Source organism: Callithrix jacchus, chromosome X (assembly GCF_049354715.1).
Source record: "Callithrix jacchus isolate 240 chromosome X, calJac240_pri, whole genome shotgun sequence".
Classification (NCBI taxonomy): Eukaryota; Metazoa; Chordata; class Mammalia; order Primates; family Cebidae; genus Callithrix; species Callithrix jacchus.
Window position 1 is genome coordinate 68,167,380 of NC_133524.1, and position 21,272 is coordinate 68,188,651.

Consider the following 21,272-nt stretch of genomic DNA (forward strand, 5'->3'; position numbering starts at 1 on the left):
GCACATTGGGAGGCTGAGGCAGGCAAATCACTTGAGACCAGAAATTCGAGACCAGCCTAGTCAACATGGCAAAACCCCATCTCGATTAAAAATATAAAAATTAGCTGGGCATGGTGGTGCCCACCTGTAATCCCAGCTACTGGGGTAGCTGAGGCACTAGAATCGCTTGAGCCTGGGATACTGAGGTTGCAGTTAGCTCAGATCGTGCCACTGAATCCCAGCTTGGGTGACAGAGCAAGACTCTGTCTAAAAAAAAAAACTAAAACTAAACAATAACCATGAAGTAGAATCACAATTGATGCCCTTCATATTATCAAAATTGAGGGTTTTTTCAAGCTCATAACAGAAATGTCCATAAGCTACATAGTTCTAATTTCTTGCAACATTCCTGAGCCTCAAATTAGCAAAAATGTTATTAATATTCATAACAGTACTATAAAAGCACCTTCCAAAAGATTTTTAAACTGCTAAAATAAACAGAATTTTTACCTGCTACAATAAACAACAAATCAGCTACAAAAATTTCAGTTAAACAAATGCTTGAGGTGATAGATAGCCTATTTACCCTGATGCGATCATTATACATTGTATGCCTGTATCAAAATCTCATGTATCCCATAAATATATACACTAACTATATACGTATACAAATAAAAATCTAATTAAACGTAAGACTACAGATTCAGATAGACTTCACAAAGCAAATTATGTTCAATTATGTTACAATACCACACATTTTAAACACTTTAGGTGAAAAAATATATATGAAAAGAAAAACGCAAAAATTATGCAAGCGTGGTAGTGCATGCCTGTAGTCCCAGCTACTCTGGAAGGTGAGACAGGAGAATCACTTGAACCCGGGAGGCAGAGGTTGCTGTGAGCCGAAATTGACCACTGCACTCCAGCCTGGGCAACAGAGTGAGACTCCATCTCAAAAATAAAAGAAAAAAAAACCTCTATCTTTCTTTCTCCCTTAAATTGTTTAATGGAAAGACTGATATTAAATATCCTGACTCTTCTAAGACTAGGCAAGTGTTGGGCTGAGGGGCATATATTTACATAGCCCTTGTTCAAAATATTGATAACAGAATCAGGGAGGTTTTAAAATTGATGTTTTTAAAAATACAAATATTGTTTAAAAACAGATTTTTAAAAATATTTTTGAAAAGAAAATCCCAATATAAATTTTTTTGTTTGTTTTGTTTTGTTTTTTAAGACAGAGTCTTTCTCTGTCACCTAGGCTGGAGTACAGTGGCCGATCTCGGCTCACTGCAACCTCGGCCTTCCAGGTTCAAGCAATTCCCCTGCCTCAGCCTCCCGAGTAGCTGGAACTATAGGCACATGCCACCAATATAAATTTTTAATTTGAGTTCCTTTAAAAAAAATCCTGGCTGGCCGTGATGACTCACGCCTATAATCCTGAGTTTGGGAGGCTGAGGCGGATGGATTCCTTGAGCTCAGGAGTTTGAGACCAGCCTGAGGAACATAGTGAGACTTCATCTCCACAAAAAAATATAAAAATTAGCTAGGCGTGGTGGCTCACTAGTTCCAGCTACTCCATGGCTGAGGTGTGAAGATCACTCCAGACCAAGAGGCAGAAGCTGCAGTTAAGCTGTGATCATGCCACAGCACTCCAACTGTGCAACAGAGCAAGACCTTGTCTTTCAAAAAAAAAATCCTAAGATGTTATTGGAGAATACCATTTATAGTTTTTGGTTACATAGTTTATGAGACTATGAAGACATGTATTTTGATTTGTAAATGTTCTCTTAAGTGGTTAATGTTTTATTAACTCATTTTTGTATTAGTAATTCTGGTCCTTTCAAAACATATTTTCAGTGTTATTTGACTGAGCAACTTTGCTGACACCAGCTGAGGCAATAACAGCATTGCAGTCCTTTAGAAGAAAATTCAGTCAGCAAAGCTGGGTAAGTGGTAGAGATCACATAGCTGAAAGGCTGAGAGTTACACTATGAAGAAGAGATTTGCATCTGGAAGAACCTCAGAAAAGAAATTCTATTTTGCTTTTTGAGACAGAGTCTTGCTATGTTGCCCAGCCTGGCCTCAAACTCTCGGGATGGGAGTGATCCTACCATCTGAGTAGTTGGCATTACAGGTGCATGCCACTGCACCTGATGAAAAGAACTTCTATAAATGCAGTCTACAGCTGGGCAAAGTGTCTCATGCTTGTAATCCCAGCAATTTGAGAGGCCAAGGCAAGAGCATTGCTTGAGCCCAGGAGTTCGTGACTACCCTGGGCAACATAGGGAGACCCTCATCTCTACAAATAAATAAAATTAGCCAGCTTTGGTAGCCCACACTGTGGTCCCAGCTACTTGGGTGGTTAAGGTAGGAGGATCGCTTGAGCCTTGGAAGTTAAAGCTGCAGTGAGCTGTGATCATGCCATTGCACTCCAGCCTGAGCGACAGAGCAAGACTCTATCTCAAATACAAAATGAAGTCTACTCCCAAGATGAGAAAACAACAAACTGTATGAAGGTTTTATCAAGCAAGATTGTACATTTTGAGAAAAACTATTACGTTATCTTCCTGGCCACAGAAAGAAACTATGATTTACAACACGATTTCAGTCCATTTGATTTAAAATAAGATGCATCCTAGTTAAAACTAGGGGGTCACTTGATTGAGGCAGCCGTGTTAATCTGTATCAATTAATTCTGATTAAGTAGATGACATTCTAGGTACAACATGATAGAAAATAAATATTTTCCCTGTCCTTGAGGAAGGGAGCTTCTGTTACAACATGTAAAAATCTATCAACAGTCCTGCCAAGTCTTTCCCTGTGACCTCCATCAGCTCAACCAGTCATTCAAAAGCCAAGGCAGCTCAAAGACCTGCCAAGATCAATTCAAGATTTTACTCCAAGTCACAATAATTATATGCAACTTCTTTAGTGAGAAAAGAACCAGAAATGACAATAAAATTAACATTTGCACACTGCTTTCCAGTCTCAAAGCTTTTTCACATGCATTCTCATTTAATCTTCAATCTATTCCATAAGAAAGATATTTATATTTCATAAGATGTGGAAACTAAGATTTAACAAAATGATGTGATTTTTTAAAAATCAGGCCTCTTTGCTGGATGAAGTGACTTCTTGAAGGTGACAAAATAGAAAGAAGTAAGCCAGGACTTGAATTCAGGCTCTCTGATTCGAAATCCTGTGCTTTCCACTATACTGGTTATATCAGGAAGGATCTGGAACAAGTGACAAGCTAGGACACTCAGACAACTAAAAAACAGCACAGAGGAAAGAAATGAGCCAAAAGCATTCAGAGTGCTACAGTATAGCTCTGATTGCAGGCTAAAGAAAACTATTCAAACTGCAGAGGTTGGTTTCAATGAGAGCCAAAACATCCAAGACAGTGTCAAAAGGGCATGGCAAAATCAGGCAAACAGGTTTAGTCAGAGGCTAAAATTACATTATAAATTGTAATTTCTATCCACGATCACAAAGATAACCATTTTCCTATATAATGTTCCAGGAAATCCCAAATGACAAACTGGATATGGTACAAGAGAATCCAAGCAGCGAGTCATAATGCAGAAGTCAAATGGAACTGCATGTACCATAGTTTCGACAGATCTATTCACAGCAGTGTATTGTAGTTCTGAGCAGTGTCCTGATCCCGGAAGGTAACTAGGGATGGATGCAGGGCAGGCTAACCTCATGAAAATCATGACAAACACCTCCACAGATGAAAAAACGCCACCTCTTTGCTTCCTGTTGGGGAGAAAAAGAGTTGATCTGTGCCTCTAGTGCCCCAACTTCTCCAGGGCTGCCAAAAGAACTTGCATATGTCTCACTACTCTTGAGGTTCCGATAGGTCTGGCAAAATCTAGCTGCTCAGGGGAGAATGGGAGACAGTGGCTTGAGCTGGTACATGCCATGGCTCCCCACTCTGGCTCAGCACAGAACAAGCAGACAAAAACCACAGCTTCCAGCTTCTTTCTGGGGAGAGAAAGAGGTGGTAGAGGCCCCAAGAATCTCTGGCAAGGCTAATTGGTGGGGGCCCTTCTGTGCAAGACAAGCCCACGAAGAATGAGAGAGGTGCCTTCTTTGTATAATAGACAGGCACCAACAGTGGGTCAAGGAAAATGAAGAACCAGGCAAAGATGTTCCAAACAAAAGAACAAGATCATCTCCATAAACCAACCCTAATTAAATAGAGTTATATAATTTACCTGACAGAGAGTTAAAACAACTCTCATGAAGATGCTTGCTGAGGTCAAGAGAACAACGCATGAACAAAATGAGAATTTCAATAAGGAGATAGAAAATATTTTAAAGTACTAAAAATTTCTCCAAGAAGATATACAAATGGCCAACAGGTATATGGAAAAAAAATGGCAACATCACTAATCATCAGGGAAATGCAAATTAAAATTACCATGATATATCACCTCATATCCATTAAGATAACCACTATCAAAAAAATACAAAATAAGGCTGGGCACAGTGGCTCATGCCTGTAATCCCAGAATATTGGGAAGCTGAGACAGGTGGATCACTTGAGGCCAGGGGTTCAAGACCAGCCTGGGCAACATAGCAAAACCCCATCTCTACTAAAAAGACAAAAATTAGCCGGGCATGAGGGAAGCTGAGGCAGGAGAATCACTCGAACCCAAGAGGCAGAGGTTGCAGTGAGCCAAGATCGCGCCACTACATTCTAGCCCAGGTGACAGAGTGAGGCCCTGCCACACACAAAAAAAAGAAAAGAAAATAAGAAGTATTGGTAAGGATGTGGAGAAACTGGAACTCTTGTACACTGTTGGTAAGATGGCAAAATGGTGCAGCTGCTATGGAACACAGTATGAAGGTTCCTCAAAAAATTAAAAATACAACTCTCATATGATACAACAATTACACTTCTGGGCATTTATCCACATGAATTGAAAGCAGGATTTTGAAGAGATATTAGCACTACCATGTTCACTGTAGCACCATTCACAATAGCCAAGATGTGGAAATAACACGAATGTCAATCAGCAAATGAATGGATAAAGAAAATGTGGTATAAAGAAGGAAATTCTGTACTATGTGACAATATGGGTGAACCTTGAGGACATTATGCTAAGTAAAATAGGCCAGTGGCAAGACAAACACTGCAGTGTTCCATTTACATGAAATATCTAAAATAGTCAAATTCATAGAACCAAAGAGTAGAATGGTGGTTTCCAAGGACTGGGGGAAAGGGGAAATGGGGAGTTACTAAGCAACTGGCATAAAGTTTCAGTCAAGCAAGATAAATAAGTGCTACAGATCTGCTACACAACACTAGACTTATAGTCAATAATGTATACTTAAAATTTTGCTGACAGCAAATTGCATATTAAACATTCTTACCACAATAAAAGAAAGAAATGATACAACTCGAAAGCTAAACAGGTTCCTAGAATATGCCCCTAGTGTGGCTAAATCTCAAATTTGATGGCCAGTATAACTTAATCCAAACCAACCCCTTCCCTACTCTACAATGCTGCTATTCTTTCTTCCTTTGGATAGAACAAGCTCAGAGAATAGAGTAAACCTAAGCCTACAAACTGGGCTCATCAGAAGATAAAACTATGTTAAGTTTTGGAAGGCAATTGCTGGGAGTGGAGAGAGGCAAGAGCTGACAATATCATGCTAATCACAAAGGAATTTCCAACTTGATTCTAGTGAAGAAACTTATCTAGTCACATTCAGAACACTAAACTTTAGAGACTAAAGGATAGCTGTGAATGCCGTGCTTCACACCTAATGCCAACACATCTCAAAGTCTCTCCCAAGGCCCACAGCAGCAAGACCCAACTAAAAGACACAGACTGGCAAATTGGATAGAGTCAAGACCCATCAGTGTGCTGCATCAGGAGACCCATCTCACAAGCAAAGACACACATAGGCTCAAAATAAAGGGAGGCAGGAATATTTACCAAGCAAATGGAAAGCAAAAAAAAAAAAAAAAAGAAAAAGCAGGGGTTGCAATCCTAGTCTCTGATAAAACAGACTTTAAACCAACAAAGATCAAAAAAGGCAAAGAAAGGCTTTACATAATGGTAAAGGGATCAATGCAACAAGAAGAGCTAACTAACCTAAATATATATTCACCCAATACAGGAGCAGCCAGATTCATAAAGCAAGTTCTTAGAGACCTACAAAGAGACTTAGACTCCCACACAATAATAATGGGAGACTTTAACACACCACTGTCAATATTAGACAGATCAATGAGTCAGAAAATTAACAAGGATATTCAGGATTTGAACTCAGTTCTAGACCACGCAGACCTAATAGACATCTACAGCACACTCCAGCCTAAATCAACAGAATATACGTTGTTCTCAGCACCACATAGTACTTATTCTAACATCGACCACATAATTGAAAGTAAAACACTCCTCAGCAAAGGCAAAAGAATGGAAATCATAACACTCTCTCAGACCACAGTGCAACCAAATTAGATCAGTATTAAGAAACTAACTCAAAAACAACACAACTATATGGAAATTGAACAACCTGCTCCTGAATGACTATTGAGTAAATAACAATATTAAGGCAGAAATAATGAAGTTCTTTGAAACCAGTGAGAACAAAGAGACAACATAACATAATCTCTGGGACACAGCTAAAGCAGTGTTAAGAGGGAAATTTATAGCACTAAATGCACACATCAGAAAGCTGGAAAGATCTGAAATCAACACCCAACATCACAATTAAAAGAACTAGGGAAGCAAGAGCAAACAAATTCAAAAGCTAGCAGAAGGCAAGAAATAGCTAAGACCAGAGCAGAATTGAAGGAGATAAAGACACAAAAAACCCTTGAAAAAAACCAATGAGTCCAGGAGCTGGTTTTTTGAAAAGATTAACAGAATATATAGACAATTAACTAGACTAATAAAGAAGAAAAGAGAGAATCAAATAGACAATAAAAAATGATAAATGGGACATCACCACTGATCCCATAGAAATGCAAACTACCATCAGAGAATACTATAAACACCTCTATGCAAATAAACTAGAAAATCTAGAAGAAACAGATAAATTCCTGGACACATACACTCTCCCAAGACTAAACCAGGAATTTGTCGAATCCCTAAATAGACCAATAACAAGTTCTGAAATTTAGGCAGTAATTGATAGCCTATCAACCAAGAAAATCCCAGCCTTCAATAAAATTCAACATCCCTCATGCTAAAAATTCTCAATAAACTAGGTATTGATGGAACATATCTGAAAATAATAACAGCTGTTTATCACAAACCCATAGCCAATATCATATTGAATGGGCAAAAGCTTGAGCTCAGAAATTCAAGAACATCCTGGGAAACAGGGAGAAACCCCATCTCAACAAAAAATACAAAATTTAGCTGTGCATGGTGGCAAATGCTTGTAGTCCCAGCTACTTTAAAGGATGAGGTAGGAGTATCACTTGACCCTGGGAGGTGGAAGCTGCGGTGAACTGAGATCCCAACTACTGCACTCCAGCCTAGGAAATGGAGCCAGGCCCTGTTTCAAAAAACAAAATAACTTAACAAAGTGTAATTGGATTGTTTATAACACAAAGGATAAATGCTTGAGAGAATGCATACCCCATTCTCCATAATGTGCTTACTTCACATTGCATGCCTGAATCAAAACATCTCATGTATCCCATAAATACATAAACCTACTATATGCCCATAAAAACTTTAAAAAGGAAGGAAGGAAGGAAGGCAGGAAAGAAGGAAGGAAGGAAGGAAGGAAGGAAGGAAGGAAGGAAGGAAGGAAGGAAGGAAGGAAGGAAGGAAGGAAGGAAGGAAGGAAATCCCAACACTTTGGGAGCCCAAGGTGGGTGATCATTTGAGGTCAGGAGTTCTATACCAGCCTGGCCAACATGGTGAAACCCATCTCTACTAAAAAAAAAAAAAAATAGCACACGTGGTGGTGTGTGTCTGTAGTCCCAGCTACTTAGGAGGCTGAGGCAGGAGAATCATTTGAACCTGGGAGGCAGAGGTTGCAGTGAACCAAGATCACGCCACTGCACTCCAGCCTGGGTGCAACAGAGTGAGACTCCGTCTCAAAAAAAAAAAAAAGAAAATGCAGTACCTATACACAATGGAGTACTATTTGGCCATAATAAAGAATGAGATCCAATCACCGCAACAACATGGATGGAACTGGAGATCATTATGTTAAATGAAATAAGCCAAGCACAGAAAGACAAACATTGCATGTTCTCACTTATTTGTGAGATCTAAAAATCAAAACAATTGCACTCATGGACATAGAGAGTAGGATGGTTATCAGAAGCTGAGAAGGGTGGTAGGAGCTGGGGGAAAAGTGGGGATGCTTAATGGGTACAAGAAATATGTAAAAAATGAATAAGACCTACTATTTGATAGCACAATAGGGTGACTATACTCAATAATAACTTAATTGTACATTTTTAAATAACTTAAGGCCAAGCATGATGTCTCATACTTGTAATCCCAGCACTTTGGGAGGCCAAAGCTTGAGCTCAGGAATTTAAGAAGATCCTGGGAAACACAGAGAAATCCCCTCTCAACAAAAAATACAAAAATTAGCTGTGCATGTGTTGGGAAAAGCAACAAAGGAGAAACGAGTTACAAAGTGCCTACATAAATTGGTTATGAGTAACACATAAACAAGGAACAACAAACTGCAGAAGGCCAAAGGAGGCCTCTGAGGAGGAAGGCCTCTTCATGCCTCATGTTCCGGTACAGGGTGACCTCAGCTTTGTTACCATAAACATTGTGCTCAAGGATGTAAAACCCTTTGTGGCACTATGACATAGCCAGACTTGTAGGCTCCTTGTAGGGTCCATGGTGTTCCATCAGCTGTACATAGATAATAAGCTAAAGATAACCATATATTCTTGTTTTGTGAAACTCCCAAACCACCACTCTTATCAATCCCTAAGATGGCACATCAGTTCTGGCTCACTGATTCATTCCAGGTCACTGATTCACTCCACCATCACTCCACCCCTACCCTGTAGATCAATGTGATTGTAATGAATAAATAGTGTAGATGATCAGAGCTCTGGGCCTTCACTGTCACCTCCAAAGTAATAAAGTGATGGCCCCCTGGTCCCACTGTCTCTCTTAATCTGTCTTTTTCTCATTCCTTTGTACCCAAAGGTAATGTAGGGCTGGCTCCCTACATTCTGGTGTACAACGTGGGGCTCATGGATCCCTACGTTCTGGCACCCAATGTGTGGGGCTCATGGACTCCCTACATTCTGGTACCCAATGTGTGGGGCTCATGGATTCCCTATATGCATGGTGGCAAATGCTTGTAGTCCCAGCTACTTGGGAGGATGAGCTAGGAAGATGAGCTAGGAGGGTCACTTGACCCTGGGAGGTGGAGGCTGCAGTGAGCTGAAATTGCACCACTGCACTCCAGCCTGGGAAATGGGGCCAGGCTCTGTTTCAAAAAATAAAATAAAATAACTTAAAAGAGTGTAATAGGATTGTTTATAACTCAAAGAATGAATGCTTCAGGAAATGGATACCCCATTCTCCATAATGGGCTTATCTCACATTACATGCTTGTATAAAAACATCTCATGTACCCCATAAATATATAAACCTACTATGTGCCCATGAAAATTAAAAATAAAAAAAGAAAGAAAATGGGCCGGGCACTGTGGCTCACGCTTGTGATCCCAGCAATTTGGGAGGCCAAGGCAGGTGGATCACTTGAGGTCAGGGGTTCAAGACCAGCCTGGCCAACATGGTGAAATCCCGCCTGGCCAACATGGTGAAATCCCATCTCTACTAAAAATACAAAAAACTAGCCAGGCATGATAGCACATGCAGGTAATCCCAATTACTCAGGAAGCTGAGATGGGAGAATCACTTGAACCCAGGAGGCAGAGGTTGCAGTGAGCTGAAATTGAGCCACTGTACTCCACCCTGGGCAACTAAGACTCCATCTCAAATTTTAAAAAAAATGTACTATATATACACAATAGAATACTCTTCAGCCATAAAAAAGAATGAGATCCTGTCATTTGCATCAACATGAATAGAACTGGAAGTCATTACGTTAAGTGAAATAAGCCAGGCACAGAATTACATATTGTGTATGTTCTCACTTATTTGTGAGAGTTAAAAATTAAAACAACTCAACTCATGGAGATAGAGGGTAGAATGAGGCTGGGAGAGGTTGTTGTGGGGGGGATGGGTAGGACAGGAAGAGAAAATGGCTAATGGGTACAAAAAAAATAAAATGAATAAGATCTAGTATTTGATAGCATAACAGGATGACTATAGGTAATAACAATTTAATTCTACACTGGAAAATAAGAGTGTAATCAGATTGTTTGCAATACAAAGGATAAATGTTTGAGGTGATGGATACCTTATTTACCCTGGTATAATTATTACACACTGTAGGCTTGTATCAAAAATATCCCATATACCCCATAAATATATACATCTACTATGTATCCACTTACGATTAATTAACAATTAAATCTTTCTATTAAATGCTTGTGTATGTGTGTGTGTGTATGCACATGTGTGTGTATGCCAGGAGCACAGGCTCATGCCTATAATTCCAGCACTTTGGGAGGCCAAGGTGGGCGATCACTTGAGGTCAAGAGCTCAAGACCAGCCTGGCCAATGTAGTGAAACCTCATTTCTACTAAAAATACAAAAAATAAAAAAATTGCTGGACATGGTGTAGTGTGCCTGTAGTCCCATCAACTCAAGAGGCTGAGGCAGGAGAATCATTTGAACCTGGGAGGCAGAGTTTGCAATAAGCAGAAATGGTGCCACTGCACTCCAGCCTGGGCAACAGTGAGACTCTGTCTCAAAAAAAAGAAAATGTGTTACCTATAAACCATGGAGTACTATTTGGCCATAATAAAGAAATGAGATCCAGTCACCGCAACAACATGGATGGAACTGGAGATCATTATGTTAAATGAAATAAGCCAAGAGCAGAAAGACAAACATTGCATGTTCTCACTTATTTGTGAGATCTAAAAATCAAAACAATTGAACTCATGGACATAGAGAGTAGAAGTATGGTTACCAGAGACTGAGACAGGTAATGGGAGCTGGGGGAAGAGTGGGGATGGTTAATGCATACAAAAAAATGTTAAAAAATGAATAAGACCTACTATTTGATAGCACAACAGGGTGACTATACTCAATAATAACTTAATTGTACATTTTTAAATAACTTAAGGCTAGGCACAGTGGCTCACACTTGTAATCCCAGCACTTTGGGAGGCCAAGGCAAGTGGATTGCCTGAGCTCAGGAATTCAACAACATACTGAGAAACATAGAGAAACCCCATCTCAACAAAAAGTACAAAAAATTAGCTGTCCATGGTGGCAAACACTTGCAGTCCCAACTAGTTGAGAAGATGAAGTAGGAGGATCACTTGAATCTGGGAGGTGGAGGCTAGAGTGAGCTGAGATCCCACCACTGCACTCCAGCCTGGGAAATGGAGCCAGACCGTGTTTCAAAAAATATAACTTAACAGAGTATGATTGGATTGTTTATAATTCAAAGGAAAAATGCTTAAGGTACTGGATACCCCATTCTCTGTAATGTGCTTGTTTCACATTGCATGCCTGTATCAAAACATCTCATGTACCCCATAAATATATAAACCCACTATGTGCCCATGAAAATTGTTTTTTGGGTTTATATTGTTTTGTTTTGTTTTTTAGATGGATTCTTGCTCTGTCGCCCATACTGGAGTGCAGTGACACAATCTTGGCTCACTGCAACCTCCACCTCCCAGGTTCAAGCAATTCTCCTGTCTCAGCCTCCCAAGTAGCTGAGACTACAGGTGCATGCCACTATGCCCATCTAATTTTTTGTATTTTTATTAGAGACGGGTTTCACCATGCCGGCCAGGCTGGTCTCGAATTCCTGACCTCGTGATACGCTTGCCTAGGCCTCCCAAAGTGCTCGGATTACAGGCGTGAGCCACTGTGCTCAGCGCCATGAAAATTAAAAAGAAAAAATAAAGAAAATGGGTCTGGCGTGGTGGCTCACACCTGTAATCCCAGCATTATGGGAGGCCAAGGCAGATGGATCACTTGAGGTCAGGGGTTCAAGACCAGCCTGGCCAACATGGTGAAATCCCATCTCTCCTAAAAATACAAAACATTAGCGCATACATGTAATCCCAGTTACTTGGGAGGCTGAGTCGGGAGAATCACTTGAATCCATGAGGTGGAGGTTGCAGTGAGCCAAAATTGCAACACTGCACTCCAGCCTGGGCAACAGAGACTCCATCTCAAAAAAAAAAAAAAAAAAAAACCCAAAAAACAAAAAACAACATTACTAATACCGAATTACACATTTCTCAGAATGTATCCCTATCCTTAAGTGATGCACGCCTATAATCTTTCTATTTAGATTTAGGACTGATCATTTTTATCTTTAGATAATGATATAGCTAATGCTGAATTTGCTTTTTTTCTTTCACACCACACTAGTTATTCATTTTGAACTCTTTGCCCCCCAAAGCCCCTCAGTCTTTTTAAAAATATTTATTTATTTATTTATTTATTTATTTATTTATTTATTTATTTATTTAGACAAGGTCTCACTCTATTGCCAGACTGGAGTGTAGTGGTGTGATCTTAGCTCACTGCAGCCTATGCCTCCCAGGTTCAAGCCATCCTCCCACCTCAGCTTCCTGAGTAGCTGAGAATACAGGTGTGCACCACCATTCCCGGCTAAGTTTTGTATTTTTAGTAGAGACAGAGTTTCACCATGTTTCCCAAGCTGGTCTCCTGAGCTCCTAAGCTCAAGCTATCTGCCTGCCCAGGCCTCCCAGAGTGCTGGGATTATAAGCATAAGCCACCAGGCCTGGCCTCAGTCTTTTTTAAATGTATGCTGCTGTCAAGAGATATCTTGACGGTTATGTATTGGTGCAGTTAGTTTTAAAGACTTAACTGCAGGACTATACTTTTTTCCTATATTAATCCCATTGCTACTACTAGAGACTCAATTTCTGTTCCTTATTATATAATCTATCTTATTTGCGATCTTTCCTCAGCTTCTTCATCCAAATCATTTATAAAACTATTAAACAGGACAGGGCCAAGGACAAAATGTTATGCTGTTACAAACCTTACTTCAAGCTGACACCAAACCATTAAGATTTGGTTATGCTTGTGCAATCTGCCTGATATGCTTTTGTCTCCAAAGTCTGACAACCATCTCTTGTTCTATATTGGGCATTATCCCTAGGTTTAGAATTTCTGGTTCTCCTTTTGGAAGAGCTCTTGGGGGTCACCATATATGCATTTCTGTTACGAACTCTCCTGTTCACCTTTGAGGCTGCCTTCTACATGTTGAACAGTGTTTGATGCCACCCTGTGCTCCTGTTTCTGACCTATGGCCTCCAGGGTTTACTCTCCAAAGCACTTTTTCTTTCTCTCCTTCTCTCCTTCCCTTTGTTCCTCCTTCTTCCCTCCTTTTCTCCCTCCCACTCTTTTTTCATTTTCTTTATGATAAATTAACTTTACTGAAGTGTAACTTACACACAATAAAATTCACACATTTTAAGCATGCAGGTTGCTTTTTTTTTTCAAATGTATCCCATATAAACACCACTCCAATCAAGAAACTGAACATTCTCATCTCCGTAGAAAACTCCATCATGCCCCTTTGCATTCATTCTGTCCCTCGTGCTCCACCCCAGGCAATCACTGTTGGGGACCCCTGTCATAGAGTATACTTACACAAGATGGTATAGCCTACTACACATCTAGGCTATATGGTATAGCCTATTGCTTCTAGGCTACAAACCTATACCTCACGTTACTGTATGGAATACTGCAGGAAACTGTAACATAATGATAAGTATGTGTGTATCTAAACATATCTAAACCTAGAAAAGGTAAGTAATATGATATAAAAGATTTTAAATGACTGGGTACAATGGCTCATAACTGTAATCCTAGCACTTTGGGACACCAAGGAAGGAGGATTGCTTGAGCCCAGGAGTTCAAGACCAACCTGGGCAACACAGGGAGATCCCATCTCCATAAAAAATTTAAAAATTATATGGACATGATGGTGCATGTCACCGGGGCTGGAATGCAGTGGGGTAGTCTCAGCTCACTGCAACCTTCGCCTCCCAGGCTCAAGCCCTTCACCCACCTTAGTCTACTGAGTAGCTGGGACCACAGAGTAGCTGGGACCACAGAGTAGCTAGGACCACAGGCACTTGCCACCATGCCAGGATAATTTTTTATATTTTTGGTAGAGACAGGGTTTCACCATGATTCCCAGTCCAGTCTCGAACTCCTGAGCTCAAGTGATCTGGCTGCCTCAGCCTCCTCAAAGTAGGAAGTTTTTAATTATTTTTAACTTTTTGACTCTTGTAATAACACTTAGCTTAAAACACAAATATTATACAGCTGTACAAAAATATTTTCTTTCTTTATATCCTCATTCTATAAGCTTTTTTCTGTTTTTAACATTATTAATTTTTTTTAACTTTTTAAACATTTTGTTAAAAACTAAGACACAAACACACACATTATTAGCCTAGGCTTACACAGCCTCAGGATCATCACTATCACTGTCTTCCACCACCATATCTTGTCCCACTAGAAGTTCTTCAGGGGCAATAACACGCATGGTCCTGTCATCTCCTATGATAACAATGCCTTCCGGAATACCTCCTGAAGGACCTGCCTGAGGCCATTTTACTGTTAACTTTATGTTTTATAAATAGAAGGAGTACACTCTAAGATGATGATAAAAAAATAGTATAAGATAGCATAGTATAGCATAGTGAATACATAAACCAGTAGCACAGTCATTTACTATCACTCTCAAGTATTATTCACTATACATAAATGTACATGCTATAGTTTTAAACAACTGGCAGCACAATCGATTTGTTTACACAAGCATCACCACAAACACATGAGTAATGCATTGCTCTACAACTTTATGGCAGCTCTGACATCACTAGGTGATAGGAACTTTTCAGCTCCATTAAAATCTTCTGGGACCACCATTGTATATGTTGTCCTTTGTTGACTGAAATGTCGTTATGCAGCACATGACTGTATTTTATGCTGATTATATCAAACATAGAGAATTGTGTTCTATTCTGGGTACCACACTTTAAGAAATAACGTGAAAAGAATAGAGCATGTTTAAAGGACAGCAGAAAAAAAAGATAAGGAGACTAGAAACCAGATAATATAAGGAATGTTTGAACAAACTGAGAATGCTCAATCTGAAGACACTTTCCAGGGTATATGATAAGTTAACTTCAAATAGTTGAAGATGACATGCATAAAAGGAGTTTATTTAGCCCCAATGGGTGTAATAATCTAGAAAATTTCTATTCCTTCTTGGTCTTGAATATTTTTTTAAGATAGGATCTCACTCTGTCACCCAGGCTAGAGAATAGTGGAACAATCAAGGCTCACTGCAGCCTCGACCTCCTAGGCTCAAGTGATCCTCCCACCTCTGGCTCCTGAGACTACTACAGGCATGCAACACCATATCCAGCTTTTTTTTTTTTTTTTTTTTTTTTTTTGGTAAAGACAGGGTCTCTGTTACCCAGGCTGGTCTGAAACTCATGGGCTCAAGTGCTCCTCCTGCATCAGCCTTCCAAAGTGCTGGGATTACAGGCATGAGCCACCAGGCCAGGCCTTGGTCTTGAAAATTTATTGAGATTGGTGATACAAAAAAAGACTGGTGTCATGCCAATTCTCCCTAAGAAGGAATGAACTATAGCTATTCCTAAAAGCCACTGGATAGGCTTTTATGGTCCATTTTTACAAAACTTGACTGAAAAGTTTATGTGTGCATAAGAGAAAACTCAAACAGCCAGTAAGTCTATGAAAATACACCAACTTCACTAGTTATAAGGAAAATATAAGTCAAAACAACACCCATGTAAGATGATAACATTTGGGAAAATGAAACTGCCTGAGGAGTATACAGGAACTCTCTGCACTATCTTTGCAACTTTTCTGTAAATCTAAAATTATTCCAAAATAAAATGGTAAATAAAAACAACAACATTCTTCAAAATTATAAAATTTTAAAAGTCTGACAATATCAAATATTAGTACAGATATGGGGAAAAGGGAGTTTAAATTGTTAAGACCATTTTGGAAAGCAATTTAGCAATATCTATAAAGTTAAAGATGCTCATAGCTTTTGATTCAGCAATTAGACTCATAAATGTAAACTCTAGAGCTGCACTGTCCAGTATGGTAGCCACTAGCCACATGTGACTGTTGAGCACTTGAAACGTGGCTGATCGAAAATGAAATGTGCTTTAAGTATAAAATACATGCCAGACTCCAAAGACTTTGTACCAAAAAATACAGAATGTAAAATAACCTATAATTTGTATATTGATTATAACTTATAATGATAACATTTTGGATATACGGAGTTAAATAGATTGGATCATTAGAATTAATTTCATCTGTTTAAACACTTTTAATACAGCTACTAGAAAATATAAAATTTTATGTTTTTGCACCATATGTCAGTTGAACAGCAGTGCCCTAGAGCCTCACCTATCAGTAGCTCAAGAAATGTATCAATGGGCCGGGCGCGGTGGCTCACACCTGTAATCCCAGCACTTTGGGAGGCCGAGGCGGGTGGACCACGAGGTCAAGAGATTGAGACAATCCTGGTCAACATAGTGAAACCCCATCTCTACTCAGAATACAAAAAATTAGCTGGGCATGGTGGTGCGTGCCTGTAATCCCAGCTACTCTGGAGACTGAGGCAGGAGAATTGCCTGAACCCAGGAGGCGGAGGTTGTGGTGAGCCGAGATTGCACCATTGCACTCCAGCCTGGGTAACAAGAGTGAAACTCCATCTCAAAATATATATATATATATCTCAATGTAGTGAGTCATACTCAGCATTTTTTTTTTCAGTCAGACCTATGGCTGAATACCCAGCATTTTCTTAATGAAAAAGAATAGAATAGAAAATATCATAGTCTACTGCATGTAATAAGGGTAAAACTTCTTTTATTAAACTTTTGACACAGTATGTATGTACTGGGATGTGATCAAAATATTTTTTGCCATGAGTGGTAGTCAAAGATGTTTTTGAAAGTTTCTGCTAAACTCTCAGAAACACAGTGTTCCTTGTAGCATTGTTGTTTGTAATAGCAAATATTTGAAACAATTTTTAAGGAGATTGAATGGATAAATTGTGGTACATTTACATTCAATGAAACACTACTCAGCGGTGGAAATAAATGAACTAAAAGTATTCATATGGGTAAATATCAAAAACACAATACCGAGCAAAAAGAGGGAAAAAAGGAGACAAGCTACAGGAAAAAGAAATTGTATAAAATAATCATTTATATAAAACGTAAAAAGAAACATGGTACATGAAATCTTTTAGTTATTTGAAACATCTGAGGCATATGGCAAACTTAAGACTTGACTAAATTCAGTGGTAGGTTCATTGTATTATTTCCTATACTCTTCTGTGTGATTCAAATATTTATGTAAATACAGTCTCAAATATTAGCTATTTAAAAGTCATAATCCCTATTCCATCTTTATACCTTTAAGGTATTATGTCTGAATTTAAAACTTAGAGTACACAGTAGTGGGCTTTATTGTTGTTGTTTTAAAATAACAAGTATTGGCTGGGCACGGTGGTTCACACTTGTAATACCAGCACTTTGGGAGGCCGAGGCAGGTGCATCACATGAGGTCAGGAGTTCAAGACAAGCCCGACCAACATGGTGAAACCCTGTCTCTACTGAATACAAAAAAATTAGCCGGGTGTGGCTGTGCGAGCCTGTAGTCCCAGCTACTTTGGAGGCTGAGGCAGGAGAATCCCTTGAACCCAGGAGGCAGAGGTTGCAGTGAGTCAAGATGACACCACTGCACTCCAGCCTGGGCAACAAGAACAAAACTCTTTGTCTCAAAAAAAAAAAGTATTAACAAAATACTGACCTAAACTTTTTTAAATCATAGATTTGTAGCCACATTTCTTACCACATATTTCATTACTATATGAATGTGAAGGTACCACAGGTCTCATTATTCCCCAAAAGCAAAGAAAGTACCATAAACTCTCCTATATCTGGCATGGTTGAGGAATTTGGTGTGTTGGTCAGTCAAATTGCTTTTGTTTATTAAGAGTTCCCATAAAACCAAACATGTATTACCAATTTTCAAACGAATTAAGATGCCATAAAATGCACTTAAATCTAAAACTACACAGGATATAATTTATTTTTCACGAATGATTATAGTAGGACACTCCAAGATTTTGCAGTAATTTTTTAAATTTATTTTTATTGCAATAGATGTATCTTTCAGATTAAATGTTTTATTTTGCATGCCATAAAAATCCTGAAAAAAAACAAGTTATGAATTATGAATTCTGTCTCCCTACACTAGTTCATAAAAGGTTCCCAATGTGTTAAAAATCGACATTGTTGGCGGGGCGCCGTGGCTCACGCCTATAATCCCAGCACTTTGGGAGGCCGAGGCAGGTGGATCACGAGGTCAAGAGATCGAGACCATCCTGGTCAACAAGGTGAAACCCCGTCTCTACTAAAAATACAAAAATTAGCTGGGCATGGTGGTGCACGCCTGTAGTCCCAGCTACTCGGGAGGCTGAAGAAGGAGAATTGCTTGAACCCAGGAGGCGGAAGTTGTGGTGAGCCGAGATCGTGCCATTGCACTCCAGCCTGGGTAACAACAGCGAAACTCCATCTCAAAAAATAAAATTGACGTTGTTTCTAGCACATAAATAAGAAAGCCTGGAGCTGCAGACACTGCAAAGAGACAAAACTAAGAAGCGAAATATTTAGATCTTAAATAAGCAGCAGTTTGACATTATTTTTTACTACCACATAAAGCTACGTACCTTTAAAGTCCATGGAAAGAAAATCGTCATTGTCCATTTTTAAATCTCTGGCTGAAGCCTATGAAATAATAAAATATTTTTAATACTCTGTTTTATCCCCTAGTTTCTCAACAAATTACTATCCAGTGAAATGTCTCCCGTTACTTGTTATCCAACAAGAGAAAAAAAGGCTGAGTAAAGCTAAAAGCCCATGAAAGGGTTTGTGAGGGTCAGGGCCAGGCTACCAAGTTACATAAAAGGGACCTTTTCTTAATGTAAGTCTGCCTGGCAATGGGGGAAGCGGAGCTGAGTGGTACCCTGTGATTGGTCTGGCTGGTTCTCGCTGCTTCCTTCTCATTGGTTCAAAATCCACTTCCGCTACCAACTGCAATTCAAAGCATCCAATCACTCCCAGTCCTTTTTCCCGCTCTCTGAGAAAGCCAGCCCTCCCGGTCCTTTTTCCCCACTCTCTGAGAAAGCCAGCCCTCCCGGTCCTTTTTCCCCGCTCTCTGAGAAAGCCAGCCCTCCCGGTCCTTTTTCCCCGCTCTCTGAGAAATCCAGCCCTCCCGGTCCTTTTTCCCGCTCTCTGAGAAAGCCAGCCCTCCCGGTCCTTTTTCCCGCTCTCTGAGAAAGCCAGCCCTCCCGGTCCTTTTTCCCGCTCTCTGAGAAAGCCAGCACTCCCGGTCCTTTTTCCCGCTCTCTGAGAAAGCTAGCACCTTCAGCATCCCGTCCCCAACGGTCATCAACAGCCCCACTTAGATATGATTTAGGTCCTTCAACATCTCAACTACAATGACTACCATCTCCAGTTTTCAGTGGCCCACCACCGCTCCCCATACGCCTCCATTCTCGTCAAAAAACATTACATTGCCCCCAACGGTCAAGAGTCCCGCTTTGACACAATTTAGGTCCTTTGGCATCTAAACCACAATGACTGCTATCTCCGGTTTTCAGTGGCCCACCACCGCTCCCCATATGCCTCCATCCTCGTCAAAAAAACATTACGTTCGTTGCCCCCAACGGTCATCAACAGTCCCGCTTCGACATGATTTAGGTCTTTCAGCATCTAAACAACAATGACTCCTATTTCCGATTTTCAATGGCCCACCACTCCTCCCCATATGCCTCCATCCTCGTCAAAAAACATTACTTTTGCCCCTCTTTTGTTCACCTTGAGAGCCACCAGCAGTTCGGTAGCATAAAGTCACTGCCTCAGGGCCACTCTAAAAAGTGTTGGCCTGATGGCTATATTCTTGCTAGTTATAAACTACCCAACTAACCTCTGTTTGAACCCTAATCTAGCCCTTCCTGCCCAAAAAATCACTCACCTCAGCTGCAGCCACCAACGCCGCGGCTGTGCTCTCCACAGCCTCCTTCCACAGCGCACGAGGACGAGGACGCTCGGAAAGCACCGCCCCCTAGCGACGTTAGTGACGTCACGCTAGACCACTAAAGCCACTCCCACTTGGCCTTAACCCTGTGTCAAGGCGCCTAGGCTTTGGGACCCAGTCTAAACCTTACATCCTGGGGATGCGGTTCAGAGAGTCAGTTGCTGGGCGATTTCAGGGTGAGACTCACTGAGATTAAGCAAGTGTGATGTAATACTGAAAGCATACTACAATGAATTGAGGAAAAGTGCAAATGGCCAGGATTACAGAAAAAACAGCAAGACTTCACACACACACACAAAAAGAACAGGAAAAGAAATAAAGCAAGTAGACATTGTTGACCACTGGGTATGAAAGAGTGGCAAAGGCCAGAAATAACAGACATATTAGAAGCTGAGGAGACTAGTTGAGGCCAGTCTGAGCAACAAGCCAGTCTGCACCTACACCAAAAAAAAAAAAAAAAGAAAGAAAGAAAGAAAAAGAAAAAAAAAAAGCCGAGTGTGATGGCATGCGCTTGTAGTCCCAGCTACTTGGGAGGCTGTGGTGGAAAGATCACTTGAGCCTGAGAGTTTAGGTCCAATGAGCCATGATCCCGCCACTGCACTCCAGCCTGGGCGACAGCGAGACCATGTCTCTTAAAAATAAAAAATAAGCCCGGAGCAGTGGCTCACGCCTGTAATCCCAGCACTTTGGGAGGCTGAGGTGGGCAGATCAACTAAGGTCGGGAGTTCGAGACCAGCCTGACCAACATGGAGAAACCCCGTCTCTCCTAAAGATACAGAATTAGCCGGGTGTGGTGGCGTATGCCTGTAATCCCAGCTAATCGGGAGGCTGAGGCAGGAGAATTGCTTGAACCGGGGAGGCGGAGGTTGTGGTGAGCCAAGATCACGCCATTACACTCCAGCCTAGGCAACAAGAGTGAAACTCCGGCTCAAAAATAAATAAACAAATAAATAAATAGAAAAATTAAAAATTAAAAAATCTTGTAGTTCCAAGACATGTTTCTGCTGCCCTGCCTTTGTCCAATCA

At 40.3% G+C, this 21,272-nt stretch overlaps 1 protein-coding gene across 2 annotated transcripts in view; it reads right to left on the minus strand.

Moving 5' to 3' along the window:
• TEX11 (testis expressed 11) overlaps positions 1-20,238 on the minus strand; it is a 359,673-nt gene extending 339,435 nt beyond the window's left edge. The window contains exons 1-2 of one of the 2 annotated variants that reach the window (XM_035288474.3): positions 20,184-20,238; positions 18,877-18,934 (exon numbers count right to left, since the gene is read on the minus strand). In XM_035288474.3, coding sequence (XP_035144365.3) covers positions 18,877-18,913 — 37 coding nt within the window. In that variant the 5' untranslated portion in view covers positions 18,914-18,934; positions 20,184-20,238. Of the gene's footprint in view, positions 1-18,876; positions 18,935-19,172; positions 19,192-20,183 lie in introns of those variants that run through there. The other variant, XM_078362393.1, reaches the window with a different exon arrangement.
• Between the last annotated feature and the right edge of the window lie 1,034 nt (positions 20,239-21,272).